At 41.4% G+C, this 14,424-nt stretch overlaps 2 protein-coding genes across 2 annotated transcripts; both read right to left on the bottom strand.

Moving 5' to 3' along the window:
• Window positions 1-2,044: 2,044 nt before the first annotated feature.
• On the bottom strand, window positions 2,045-2,833 carry LOC108103723 (protein nullo). Its single transcript, XM_017209322.1, has one exon. It carries the CDS (start codon window positions 2,720-2,722, stop codon window positions 2,081-2,083), a length of 642 nt encoding a protein of 213 aa, XP_017064811.1. The 5' UTR covers window positions 2,723-2,833; the 3' UTR covers window positions 2,045-2,080.
• Window positions 2,834-12,768: 9,935 nt separating this feature from the next.
• Window positions 12,769-13,875, bottom strand: LOC108103722. Its single transcript, XM_017209321.2, has one exon. The coding sequence runs from the start codon at window positions 13,807-13,809 to the stop codon at window positions 13,066-13,068; it is 744 nt and encodes a 247-aa protein (XP_017064810.1). The 5' UTR covers window positions 13,810-13,875; the 3' UTR covers window positions 12,769-13,065.
• Between the last annotated feature and the right edge of the window lie 549 nt (window positions 13,876-14,424).

Raw genomic sequence — 14,424 nt, 5'->3', positions numbered from 1 at the left:
AAGTGAGCTGCCAAAAAACACAACAAATCAGTATTTTATGACGCCTGGCAAGGGGATACAACAAATAGTTACACTGAGAGAAAAAAAAGACAAAATAAATATCTTAAACTATGATTTTCAATATTAAAACTTAAAAGTTTTCTTCTCTGCTCTGTGAAAACAAAAAGCAAATAAGCTAGTGAAGAAGAAAAGGCGGACAAGGCCTCGAAGAGCTTCCCTTGGCACCTCCCCCAGCAACAGTTTCCCCAGCCCCCCCCCCTTGCATCCATCCATCCATCCAAGTACTTGCAAATTTTTCATTTCTGTCTGCCTTTTGTCTGTTTGTTGCCTTTTTTTGTGGTCGTGGGGCGTGGAGGGGGCCTTTGTTATGTGTTAGTTGGCAACTGATTAATTGGCTCGCCTCTCAGTGCCACAACGCACTCCTCCTCCCTGCTGACCCTGCCCCCGATTTTGATACGGATCGAGAGTGCCTGCTCCGCATTATGCCATTTTGTTCAAACAAAATTTAATTCGCTAAAAATAGTTGGTCGAACTCTCGACGTTGAAAATTATGCCGCCTCTAATTGGCATGGGGAAAAGTGAAAAATTGAAAAACTGAAAACCAGAAAACCTGAAAATTCGCTAAGCGGCTAAATGCTTGCGGTGGCAATCCCAGCACGTTTGCCATTTAAAGAGGACTGTTTAAGATTTCACTTGATGGCCTGTCGCTCGCAAATGGTTCAATTTTTATCAAGAGTTTCTCTTAAAGGAGCGCTAGTAGCTAGTATAGTGACCTAGTCATAAAAATCCACCACAAATATTGCGATTTTTATCAAACGTCGAAATCTTGAAATTTTGTACTTAAAGTGTCAGAATGTTTCCCAAAACTCAGGCAAAAATAGGCCAAAAACAGATTGTGTTACATCGATGAACTCGTTATTAAAATTCCAACAAAACTGCATTCACACCTTAAAATGAAAAAAATTATGCCATTTTTAGTAAATTTTGATGATGTTACCCCTTATCGAAAATGGGAAATCTTCTTTATCACGATTTCCCCTCAAAATGGCAATATTATGGTATAGGGCCCTAAAGTTTTGCTAGTTAACTGCCTAAAACAGTGATTGCTTTAACCATGCTGCTTGTGTTGACAAAGTTAGAGCTAAGAAACGGCAACAAAGCCGGGCTCTCTGCTGTCAACCGACGTATACGTGATTTTAAGCACAAAACAATCAGTTTTCTTGCCATAGCACAGCCAAAAATGGTCCAAATGAGGAATGTAATACCTCGTATGGCTCGTAACTTGATTGCCATGATTCCCAATTGGTTTGCATTCAAATCTGGAAAACTTCAATTTTGGCCCATTTTTGAAAATTTTGATGATGGTACCCCTTATCAAAAATGCCAAATTTGGGCCAAAATTGACTTTCACAAAATCGAAAAACGAGTGATAGGGGTGGTTAGTATTGGTCATTAGCAGCACAAAACAGTCGTTCTTTTGGCTGTGCGCCTTGTTTTGACCGAACTAGAGCTAAAAATCCGGAAATAATATTGCAAATTTCTGTTGAAAATCGGTTTCCTGATTTTTCAGCCCTTAAAACAGAGCTCGTATCGAAAAATCAGAACAACAACGCAAAAAGTAAGTATAGGGGTATTAAGTTTCGGTAGTAAGCTGCATAAAACAGTCATAGCCTTAGCCATGCGGCTTGTTTTGACAAAGTTATAGGTATAAAACCAATAAAAAATATTCAATTTTCTCTCAGAAATCAAAATCCTGATTTTTGCTCTATAATATTCAGAATTCTCCTCACAACTAAGTCAAAAGTGGTCCGAATATAGAATGTCATACATCGATGAACTCGTAATTAAAATGCCAACAAAACTGCATTCACAGTTTAAAAAGTGAAATTTTAACCATTTTTTGCAAGAATTTATGATGTTGGGTCTTATTTTGACAAAGTTAAAGCTGAAAAGCTGCTAATTAGTTTAAAAAATGTCTTCATTTTGTTTGATTTTCATTTAGAATTTTATTCATATATTAAGGCTTACGAGCTATCACAAAGTTGGCTATTTAATAAGGGAATATCATATATCTCAGAACTTAAACCTTTACCAATCGCTCACGTTGCTGGGCGAAATGGAATCCGCCGTAGTACTCCTCCAGATCGCGGAGATCTCGCTGAAACTGGGCATCGATCTTGGCTTGAATGGCCTTCTGGCGGGCAGAAGGTCGTCGGACTAGTGTGTGGTTCCTCAGGCTCAAACGGCGGCGTATTTTCTGTCCTCCCACCATATCGTAGAGTGGAGATTCCGGGACAGGAGACTCATCCTGGATTAGGCATCGCTTGGGATCCGTATGGGAGGGGAAACCCCTTGGTGTGATCTGTCCTGTAAATGCCTCACTGATGTCATGGAGTCGCTGCTGCTTCTGGGCCAAGTGCTCGAAACTGCACTTCCATTGGGCATAACGACGATCGGCCAAGGTAGATGCGGTCTTCTTGTTGGGTGTCAGCAGAGTTCCGCAGGATCCGAAGGACGAGCACCGGGGCATGGGTCGCAGGATCTGCTTGGAACGTTTGCTCAAACGCTTTTGTTTCCTCGCCGAGATGCTCAATTTGCGGATCAGGATTTTGTGAATTTTGCTTACAAAACCGGGTAGTGGAGTGCAGAAAATGCCAGGATTTCCCGGACTGGTGGAGTCCTCAACGCTCTTCACCTTCTCAGCGGAATGTGTGCTGCCCATATTTGATTTGATATTTTGGATTTCTGTAGAGCTTGAATATGATTTTTCAGATTCGATTTGTGCACTTTCAAAACTTGTTTCGAAAACCGATGTTAACACTGTAACTGCTGTTGGACAACTGATGCTGATTGCCACAGGTCGCCCGGGATATATACCCAAAGAAGCAGATAGCAGTAGGTCAAGGAGTCTTAGGTACCTGGGATCCCTAATAGGGATCAGGGTCTTATTCGCTACCTTCGCGGCAGGACCTTCATAAAACCCTGACCCCTAACCCTGACCATAATCCCCTTGTTTTGCATAGTTTTATGAGGCAACATTTGGCCACGAATTCGGGATTTTGCAAGAGTCGCGTTTATTTTTTATTGCCCCTGCAATCCTTGCACGTGCAAGGGGCTTTAGGGTTGAGGTCTTGCCCACAGGCAGCGGGCATTTAATGGCCTGTCATTTGCTGTCGCCTGCTGCTTTCTGGCCAGGCTATATCGAACATCCTCGAGACATAATTGCCTGCTATAAGGCGGTGGTTAGTGGGTGGCTGCAGTTCGGCGTGGAGAAGAATCTGGGGGCGAGGGAATAGCCACTTAAGACATGGCTGTCAACGCAGGGGGAAGGTCTTAATGAATTGCAGCAAAGCCAGGGGCGAAGCATAAGGCACTGAGAGAAAAGAATGACTGAAAACTAAGTCAAAGCTAACACAAATTTAAGACAGCTCTGAGTAGGTCCTCCCAATGACTTGATTTCTGGGAATTTCAATGAGATTTCTTCCTGTGTAGTCGGGGAGGGAGACATGTCTGTCTGGTGGAAATCAGGAAAGGGCGTTGGAATAGGTGATGGGATGGCAGAGGGTCGAGGTTCGTGGCTAGGGGTCCATGGTCCATGGTTAAGCATCCTGGCAGAACGCTCGCTTTGTATGTCAATCAGCCTTTGCATGTCAGTAGTGCCTTCATCAATTCTCCCTCCCTCTCTCTCTTTCTTCCTCTGTTGTGTGTGTGTTTGGATGGGGTGTAGGCGTGTGTGCGTGCCTGCGAGTGTATAAGTAATTGCGTGGGCGAGGACATAAGCTGCTTTGCCATCATTATAAGTCGACATATGTACAGTGAGCACTGCGAAAAGGCGAGCAGGAGTACAAATTAAGCCCAATTAAATGCAAAAATACACTGTGAGAAAACCAGAGAAAAGCAAAGACAACTGCTGTTCCTTTCAACACACATTTTTCTCACTGTGCATAAAATCCCTTGCCATAACCCTGAGCACCATACTCGTATTTCCCATTAATTAGGTTTGTTGTGGAAACCCCCATCTGACCCTGAAAACCCGCTCAGCTTCCACTTATTTCGATGCATCCTCTAATTGTATTAAAATCGAAACACACAAAATACCTTTTCTGGTGCTTGCCATTTCCCAGGAAAATGCAAGGCCAAAGGGACGAAGGTCAGTAGAAGTGGGGGCTGCGGCTTGTGGCCCAGTAGTGTCCATTTTCCGCTTTTCCCATGCTTCTGTAGGATGCAAAAGCGATGCAAACCAAAAACTGCAAAATTCATTTGAAAATTCCAGGCCGCAGTAAAATAAAAGGTTTTATTTTTGAGAAACTTTTGGGGAAGTTCGGGTTACCCTACCTTAATTTAGAAATATTTTTTAAATAATTTGCAAAGCTGTTACTTGAATATTTTCACTGCTAAACTGTATATTTAAATAATATTTAATATTAAGCAAATATTTTTCAATTTAAATTCTTAGCAGAGCAGCTGTAAGTTTACCAGGAAACGGGGGGGATGGGAACTGGAATTCCCTATGTCCCCAAAAAGCATTCAAAGAGCATTTCATTGTCAGCTGCAGTTTGGAATGGGCAGTCTCTGGGGGTCAGTTGGACAGATATTTGCGGCTTTTGCAGCTCCAAGAGTCCCCTGACAGGATTCACCTTTCACCCCCAGTGTATCCCAAAACGGATACAAAGTTCCCATCCATTGGATTTCTCTGAGCGTAGGAAGCTTTCCATTTAATTGCAGCCATTTGTTAAATGCCAAATAAAAAGGGAAGAGGAAAACAAATTATTATTGCAAAAGATACATTTGTATCTCGGGGGCAGTCAATATATTTGCATATGTAGCTGTACAAATGCCGCCGCAGTTCGTTTAATTTAACATTTTGTGGCTGGCAATTAATTAGTGCTCTTTCCCCTCTAACCCCCCTTTCGGAAAATTACACATTTTTATAAATATTTCAGGGATTTGCTGTGCTCAGTGTCAATGTCAAAGGCCAGTGACAAATTGAATTTATAGTTTTCAATTAAAGCGGCGACCAATCAGAGTTTACCAACTCCACCCCCCTCTCACCACTTTCCACGACTGCCATGCAATTCAATTCAATTTTTACCTGGCCGCATTTTGAAAGGGCTTTTACGATTTGACCGACACGTCTGCCTATCATAAAACGCAGTAAAAATATGTAAAAAAAAGATGGAAAAAATGACAAACGTTTTGTTTTTGCGTTTTGTTAACCCTTTCGGGGGCATAAAAAATGCATTTGGGAATATTTTTCTAACCCCTTCTATCTTTTCCCATCCGTTGGGCTGTATATTCCCCGTATGCAAATCAACCCTTTCACTTTGGCACTGCACATTCCAAAGGACAAAGGCGTTTTGTCCTGCAAATATTTCCCTCTGTGTCACGCGTAGAGAGGTGTCATCGAATTCCCCCGGGGGGAACAAAGAGGGGGAAAATGTATGCATAGAGCGGTTCGGGCGAAATAGAAAATGCCAATAAAGGTGGCTCCTCCCCGAGCTGACAAAGCGAATTTTGCCAAAGTTTTCCATTCGAAATTGAGATAAAGTAGCATGAATCAAAGTTGAACTTTTTCCAGGTGAAAGTGGGCACAAGTTGTTCGGAGTTTTATCAATGTTTCTCACTTTCTTATTCAGGCAATGCTTAGGCAGGCTATTAAATATCGTAAGTTGCTTGAAAATCAGTCTAAGGATGGAATATTTCCTTGGTTAACTAAGAAATTTCTTAGCATCGCTTGTCTTTAACCCTTTTAGAACTTCCACTACCAATTTAATCGTTGTCCCCACCATCAAAGCTCCTTAACGGACCACAAAATCAATCTCATTCGATCACCCCCATGGCCACCACTGAGTAGATTACAAAGTTTACACAAGCCAAGTGTAAGCCAAAGTTAATAACACTTATATACTCAATCACCATCACCATCACACACACACACACTTTAAGCACAAAACACCACCCAATCAGGCAGTTAACTTTGTCTTCGGTAATTTAGTGGCCCACACAGAAAGCCATTTGGGATGACCACAAATCTCGGCAGAGTGGAAACGCGGAAGAGCCAGCAACAGCAACAAAATATATATATGGAGTCAAAAGGATAAGGGCAAGGACATTATTGTGCGTGTGAGGGTTAAGGACAAATCAGGCATCAATAGCAATCAATCAATTTGCGGGCAAACAAACAAATTGACCAAAAAACCCAACCGAACACAGTCTCTGACAAAAGTTAACACAGCATCTAATGTGATTTTGACACACACTACTCCCTATATGAAAGTCGAGGATGGGAACGTTTTGACAGTCTTTTGTTTACAATTTGTGCTTTGGCCTTCAATTTTCCACTCGATACCATCGGTGCCTTATCAGCTGATCGGAAAAGTCAGCTTCCAAACTAAGATACCCTGCAATTAATGGGGGAGTACTAGTAAAAACGGAGGGAGAGATTATATTCCACGTAAAGTATTCCTATTCCTACCCATTAATGGGTATCCTCGCTGCCTTCCCTTGGCCAAACAACAACATTTCCCTTGCTTTTCATAATTGAGTTTGTTTAAGCACAAAAATAAAAGGGAAACGAGAAATGTTTTTTGTTTGTTTTGGTTGGTTTTCAATTTCAATGGTGGCCAACCCACACTGCCAGCTCCAATCAAGGGAACTATCCATCAGTGAACGATGGCCATGTGTGTCCATTCCCCCAAATCCCCTGGAATCTCCAGTGGAGTTTTGGATGCTGGCAACTGGCACGCATCAAATTCCCTGCTCCTCTAGCCAATCCTCTCCCTTGGTTTTCCTTTCCACAACACACACACATACAAACATACACACGCATATGGGGAAAATCAATATAAAAAAAAAGAAAAGCTGTGTTCCGCAAGTCGAATTTTGTCCTTCCCTTTGTTGGAATATTAGGTTTTATCATTAAAATGAGATTTTCCTTTTGGAGGATGTCTAAATTTCTGCGCTTAAATGTAGGCAATAGAATAGTTACCTGCTAAGAACATTTAAATTTTACCATTGCCTACTTTTGGGTTCATGGCAGAAAAGGTCCCCTAATCCTAAGGGCTTAACAAATGAGCCTTTAAGGTCTTTAAGTTATCGTTAAATTGATATTAAATCAGCGAAGGTTTTTGAAAATCTATTAGGTAATAATATTAGCAAATGCTAACATTAAGAAAGTTACTAGAACCTAGAACGTAAAGTTCTTTGGCCATATTTAATATATATAAATCAAATTAAAAAACACCCTCATATATAGGGTATCCAGGGCATAAAAAGCGGAGCTATGTGACAGCCTCACCGAGTAGGACGGTCCATAAATTCATCAGCGTTTCTAAATGGCTTAAATGTGGCTTAGATGGTCGGTCACAGCTGCTGGCTGGATGGTTCGGCTGGCATTAAAACCGCAAGATGTCCTAATCCCCGCCGATGGATTTACAAGGACTTAACCACGCCCACCACCCACTCTCCACCACCCCCGTCCACCGAATCTCTAATCTGGCCACTTGATCCCTATACTCGTATGTACACCACCATACACCATAGGCCATAGACCAAAGACGAACAGTTTTAGGTATGTGTAGGATATCCGCGCAGATCCGCGGTAATCTTTGGCCAGATTTCACACCGTCGTCAAGCGAGCAAGCACGCGACTTGCTCTGCTAGAGCGAGGGGGGAGGGGTTAAGGGGTCGCTGATTAGGCAAATCTTGACCGGGATTTCGATGCTATGGATTCAATGGACTATAGCTACACGCAACGCTAGCAAATTCTCAATTGTGGCCAGATTGTAATTAGAGCGGATGCCATACTTCTCACCGGCTTAAGGGCTTTAAGATCTAGCCAAATCTGGGCCAAATCGGATCGGTAACGGGCAGTATTGTAGGCCCACGCCGTAAAGGGACCAAACCACTTGAGTTTGCTCCTGTTCAGCCTCGCGCCTTTTGTTTTTCCGGACCACTTTGCTTTGTCCGCCACTCGAGGCTCAAGTGTCGCGTTGGAGTCAGCCAAACACTTGCGGCTGTCAAACGGCAGCAAAGTCCCCTGGCTTCCTACGCACCTCGTCCTCGTATCCGTTGGCCAGGCAGCACGGACGCACGGCGAGAAAAGATTCCAGGAACTACTCTTCAGATTTTCTAATAAACTATATACCTTTTTGAGATACTAATCGACCTTTCTTGGCCCACAAACCTAACCCGATTAAATATTAGATTAGATTGGTAGTAAAACGTAAATAACAAACTTCGACTTAAACTATTAAAAGTTTGAACAAATATTGTCTTGTTTTTCTTTTTGTGTGTGTGCTTGGCTAGTGGCTAGTGACTAGAGGCTCTTAAATTATGTAAATGCCTTGTCCGGCCCTGAATAGTTTGATTTTAGCCCGGTAGTTTGCTCTCTTTTTGGCCCACTTGCTGGCATGCTAACAGTTTGACACTTTAAAGTTTGTCCCCGAGAGTCCCCCGAGTTGAGAAGTTCAGGGGGGGAGAGGGGAGGTAATCGGCTGGAATTGTGCCAGGTTCCAGTTTCCAGGGTCAATGTCAGCTTGCATATTTCATGGACTTTGACCAAGACAAAGGTTAAGTCACGGATGGGCACGATTTAAATGGGTGGAAAAAAGGTGACCGGAAGTGACTGGCAAATTGCAGACTTTGGGACTTTGTTTTTTTAACTTAATTATATTTTATTTTCCTTATAAAGGAGCCAAAATTTGGCCATATTTCAGCTCAAGATAATTCATAACTTGGCTAAAATATATTGGACTTTTCAATTTTCCACACAATAGGACGGCGCTCTCATCTTTATTTGATTTCTTTGCAGTTTCTTTGTGCATAAATTCCCTATAAAATAGCGCCATTTACTATTTATTATTCCGCCAGATGGGCGGAGGAAAAGCTATTCCCTGGGGCAGGGTTTTTCTTATTTTTTTTTTTGGCTCCACTTGTTCTTTATGGCAGCCAACAGGCCAAACGGAGAAACTTAATAATTCTACATCATTTTTATGTGCAGATCATGAAAGTCAGCCGGCGCAGAAGTTGCCTGCCTGCCTGCCTGCATTAAATAAAAGGAGAAAGGGAAAATTCTGACACTTCAACGTGGCTTTAATGGAAACCCTGGCCTTTAAGAAATGTTCCCCCTCTACTTCATATGTTTTTCCTGGCTGAAGGACTTGGCAAGTGTGAGGAAAAGTTGTGCAATAATCAACATGGCACTTGTTGGTCCACCCTTTTCACCTCGCAATTAGGTGTAACACCTGTCTCTCTCTCTCTCTATCTCCCCTCCTCCTCTCTTTCCGCTGTCTGAAATTATAGTGCATGGTGGTCGAAGTCATTGATTGATTGAATGATTGACCGATTGCAGGAACAATCGAGAGTCCGCACCAATTATGGCAACTCACCGATGCAAGCTAAACTACTTGGGTAACCTGGCTGTCTTTCTCTTTCGCCTGCCCGCCTTCCATTGTCTGCTCCTGTCTCTCTCTCTCTCTCTCTTTCTCTTTCGCTTCTGTCAAGGAGCCCAAGGAGCGGGAAAAATGTCAGGAAAATGCGAGGACTTCAGGTGCGTCGACAAACAAGGGGGGCGAAATGGGAAGAGGGACACTTAAGTGGGCACCCAGACACTTGACAAGCCACTAAAATCGATACTGCCAACTGATACCCTATAAAGAGAGTGGGTTAATCGGGATTCTGGCGAAGGACAGGGTATTATTTATGTTTAGTTTCTGTTTTAAAGTTTTCATTTTATATTTTCCCTAAGCTTACCAACCTTAATTTATCTTTATAACTCTATAACACTAATATAACACTAATTACAAATGCAAAACATTCAAATATTTGGAAAGCCACAATTCCTAATCCATATTTGCTTATCTCTGGCTGCGTTTTTCCATTTTCCATTATCCATTTTCATTTCAATTTCGATTTGAATTGGCTTTAGCTGGTATCCACTAATTAATGCACATTTATTCGCGTAATTACGCGCAGCATGCTACTAATTCTTTCCGCCGATTTGAATACGGAATGAGCCCCCCATAACTCCAGCCCTTCCCCATTCTGCGGACAACCCTCTGTGCGGTTTGCGGCGGCTGTTGAATTTCGAATTATCAAAGCCCAATTAAAACATTTTGTGGCCGGCAATCAGTTAATGGCCTGGGCCGAAACTTCTGCGAATATGAGATACGGGCGGAAGCAAGTTTCTCCCGCACTCTGAAAATCTATTAAACATTCTTTTTTTTTAGTTGAGAACGATGAGTGCTAATCGGAATTCATATTTTGTTTTTTAGGGGTAAGAAAGCAACGAATTTTAAGCTATTTTGCCTGTTAATCTAAATCCAATCGTAAAATATTTTACATCGATGAAATCGTAAGAAAAATGAAAAATTTCGTTTTATCCTCATAACCAGATTTTTGCTCTATAATAAAAAGAAATACAAAGCGAAAAGTGTCTGAATATAGAATGTCAGATATCGATAAACTCGTAGTTAAAAATCCAACAAAATTGTATTCACAGTTAAAAATGTAAAATTTTAGCCATTTTTCGCAAAAAAAGATGAGGAAATAGGAAATGAGGATAGGAAATTGAAAATCCGATTTATCGCTTTTTCCCCTACAAATTGGTAGTATTCTTCTCATAACTCAGCCAATATTGGCTTTGTAATATATTGGTATGTAATGTAATACCTCGCTGAGATCGTAATTTGATTTCTAACAAAACTGGATTCCCACCTTGAAATGTAAAAATTTTCAAAATTTTCACAAATTTTGATGATGTTACCCCTTACAAAAAAATGAAAAAATTGCCAAAAATTCAACTTCCCAAAATCATCAAACGAATGATAGAGAAAGTTTTTTGTGGTCGTTAGCTTCACAAAACAGTCTTCATTTTAGCTGTGCGTCTTGTTTTGACCAAGTTATAGGTATAAAGCCGATAAAACAAGGTTAAATTTTCTGTCAGAGATCATAATCCAGATTTTTGTTCCTTAATAAACTGAATTCTTCCCACTACAAAGTCAAAAGTGGTTCAAGTATAGAATGTCATATATCGATGAACTCGTAATGAAAATTCCAACAAAACTGTGTTCACAGTTTAAAATGTAAAATTTTAGCAATTTTTCGCAAAAAAAGATGATGTTACCCCTTATCGAACTTCGAAATTCTGTTTATCCCGATTTTCCCCTCAGAATGACAGTTTTAGGCTCATAACTAAGGCAATGTTGGTCCAAATGTGGAATGCCATACCTCGTTGAATTCGTTTTTAAATTTCCAACAAAACTGCATTCACAGCTAAAAATCTTGATTTTGGGCCTTTTTTAGCAAAATTTGATGATGTTACCAGTTATAGGAAATTGAAAATCTGATTTACCTGACATATTGCTAGGTTTCTTCTCATAACTAAGCCAATAATGGCCCGAACATGGAATGTAATATCTCGTTGAGCTTGATTTTCACTTTCCAATAAATCTGCATTCAAGGTTAAAAAAGCACAATTTAAGACATTTTTCACAAAATTTGATGATATTATCGAAAATTGAAAATCCAATTTCTCCCTTTTCATCCGACAAATTGGTAGAATTCTTCTTATAACTCAGCCAAAATTGGTCCAAATATGGAATGTAATACCTCGATAAGCTCGTATTTTGATTTCCAAGAAATCTGCATTCACAGTTTGAAAAGTGAAATTTTAGACATTTTTCGGAAAAAATGATGATGTTACCCCTTATCGGAACTGCAAAATTTAGTTTCTCACTTTTTTCCCCACCAAAATGACAGAATTTTTCTCATAACTAAGCCGATAAGGGCCCAAATATGGAATGTAAGACCTCATTGAGTTCGTAATTTGATTTGCAACAAAACTGCATTCACAGTTTAAAACGAAAAAATGTTGCAAATTTTAGAAAATTTTGATGATGTTACCTTACAGAAAAATCGAAATTTGGGTAAAAATTAAAAACCCAAAAATCACCAAACGAATGATGAGGAAAGTTAGTTTGGGTCGTTAGCTTCACAAAACAGTCTTTATCTTAGCTGTGCATCTTGTTTTGACAAAGTTATAGGTATAACACCGATAAAAAATATTCAATTTTCTGTCCGAAAATAAAACCCTGATTATTGCCCCAAAATTATCCGAATTATTCTCATAGCAAAGTCAAAAATGTTTCGAATACCGAATGTCATACATCGCTGGACTCGTAGTTAAAATTCGAATAAAACTGCATTCACAGTTTAAAATGTAAAATTTAAGCCATTTTTCGAAAATTTTGATGATGTAACTTAACCCCAAAAATACCAAAAATTTAAAAATATTCCAAAAAATAAATTTCACCGAATGACAAAATCAGTGATAAGGACAGTTTGTGCTGGTCATTAGCTGCACAAAACAGTATCCTTTTCAGCTTTTTCAACTTATCTTGACAAAGTTAGAGGAAGAAACTCAAAAGGATATTGGGATTTTCATGTCCAAAGACAGAAATCCCGATTTTTACCCATCAAAATTGGGATTTTCATGTCCAAAGACAGAAATCCCGACTTTTACCCATCAAAATCCAGGCATTATGCAATTGTTGATGCGTCCACTGATTTCTTATTAATCAGTGTGTTCTTTCATTAAAATCTGAGAATCATCACTTTGGCAGCTAATTTTCCAGCTGAGAAGCGAGTTTCCTCAACCGTGAGCGAGCACTTCAGTTACCCCGCAACGACCTTTGACCCCGGAGCTAATTAATGAAATTGAAAAGCCAATAGCTTAGAGTTTACAGACTATATATATATTTGCGAGTATAATTTGATTATCCAACAATGTACACATTGCTGATTGTCCTGTCCTTAAGACTAAGTTGTGTGCCATACACTTAAAAAAAAAAAAAGTCGTACTTAAACGATTGCCATTGCTGGGCAATGGAACCGCAGAGTCGTGGGTTGAGTGATTATTTGCCCAACTGTTTGACAGCTGGCACACCTGTTGCCAGTCCTTGCCGGGGATTATGGATCTATGGGTCCACCAATCGTCGAACCACTCCGGACCACGCGGAGGTGGTGCGATTGGATAGGTCTCTTTCTCTATATATGTTCCTTTCCTTAGAGCTCTGTGGAAATGGTGTGCGTGTGCCCAGCTAGCAGTTGATAGGTGGTATACAGCGGCTCCTGGGGCTCATCTTCAATGTCCACCTTGAACCGCTTGGCCGCACTTTCCATTTCCTCGAGATCACTGAAGCCCGGAAAGCTAGTGGGGCAAAAGTGTCCGGCAATGGCCTCTGGGATGTGGGTGACATTGTGCAGCATGTGAGCTGGCGTGGATTGCAGATAGGTCCTCCACTTCTGATATGACGAAGCTGGCACATAGCCATTGCCTCTCCTTTGGCTAATCGGTGACGAGGTCTTCGGCATAATGCGCTGAGCCTGCTGCATCATGTACATCTCCCACTCCAGGTTGCCGGCCATTTCAGTGGATTCTGTGGAATCCCGAGATCCTGTGCTCATGTCCTGAGTACGCATCAGCACTTCCTCTTCGTCCTCACCATCTTGGTCCTCGCCACGCTTCCTGGGCGAGGAATCGGCACTGCTGCAGGTGTAATAGCCACAGGACTTGTCCAGTTGCGGTTGCTCGGCGAAATCATCGCAAATCGGTTGGCTGGATCGACTCCAAATGAAGCGACTGGAGTTCTTAGAGGTGGAGGCGGAGGATGAGCTGCTGCCCACTCCACTGCTGTTACGACTGCTGTACAATCGTTTCTGGGAGCGACCCGATCCGCCGGTTGCCAAGTAGATGCTGCTGTTAAGGTTCAGCTCCTTGAGTTTCAGATTGCTAGCACAGCAGCCCATGTTGCTTAGGTTTCGAGGTATTTGGGATACTAAAGTAACTCTGGTTAGATGTGATTCGCTTGACAATTGTTTGTCGACTGTTTGGGTTGGTCATAAACCCGCGGGTTTAAATACGGCCAGCAGGTAGCTTCGTAGAAGCCAGTTCCTGGAATCACCCATCACTGTTTTCGATCGGCTACCTGATTAGGTTTTCAGATATTTTCTGGCCTAATCCGCGAGCGGGATTTTATGAAAATACGCCGTACTTTATGGCCCGGCAATTTGGCCAAAAACACGGCGAAAGTTGTTACCTGAATACCTCGCGGCACGACCTTGATTCGAGCACTTTCGATCTGGCCAACGAGTTAAGGATGGTCACTACTAGTGCTCCTCACTCTTACTCCTATTCACCATCCTATTTGTTAATATCTTCCTAGCCATAACCCTTTTTCGGTTCTTAGCCACATTTTCATATAGTCCTCTGAGTTATGAGGACAGCAGAGGATATATATGGTATATGATGATGTGCTGACCATGATGTCAGTCATTTTGGTCGATGGCCTTGGGCCATTGTGTTGGCCAGATCCTTCGTCCTTCCCTTGGCCAATTGTTGTGTAAACGCCGTGGCGCAGTCCT

Source organism: Drosophila eugracilis, unplaced genomic scaffold (genome assembly GCF_018153835.1).
Source record: "Drosophila eugracilis isolate 14026-0451.02 unplaced genomic scaffold, ASM1815383v1 contig_2167, whole genome shotgun sequence".
In the NCBI taxonomy this organism is placed as follows: Eukaryota; Metazoa; Arthropoda; class Insecta; order Diptera; family Drosophilidae; genus Drosophila; species Drosophila eugracilis.
This window is presented reverse-complemented; position numbering and strand designations above follow the sequence as displayed.

Coding starts and splice junctions, on each gene's coding strand:
- LOC108103723 (XM_017209322.1), bottom strand. CDS start 2,722: ATGGGCAGCACACATTCCGCTGAGAAGGTGAAGAGCGTTGAGGACTCC.
- LOC108103722 (XM_017209321.2), bottom strand. CDS start 13,809: ATGGGCTGCTGTGCTAGCAATCTGAAACTCAAGGAGCTGAACCTTAAC.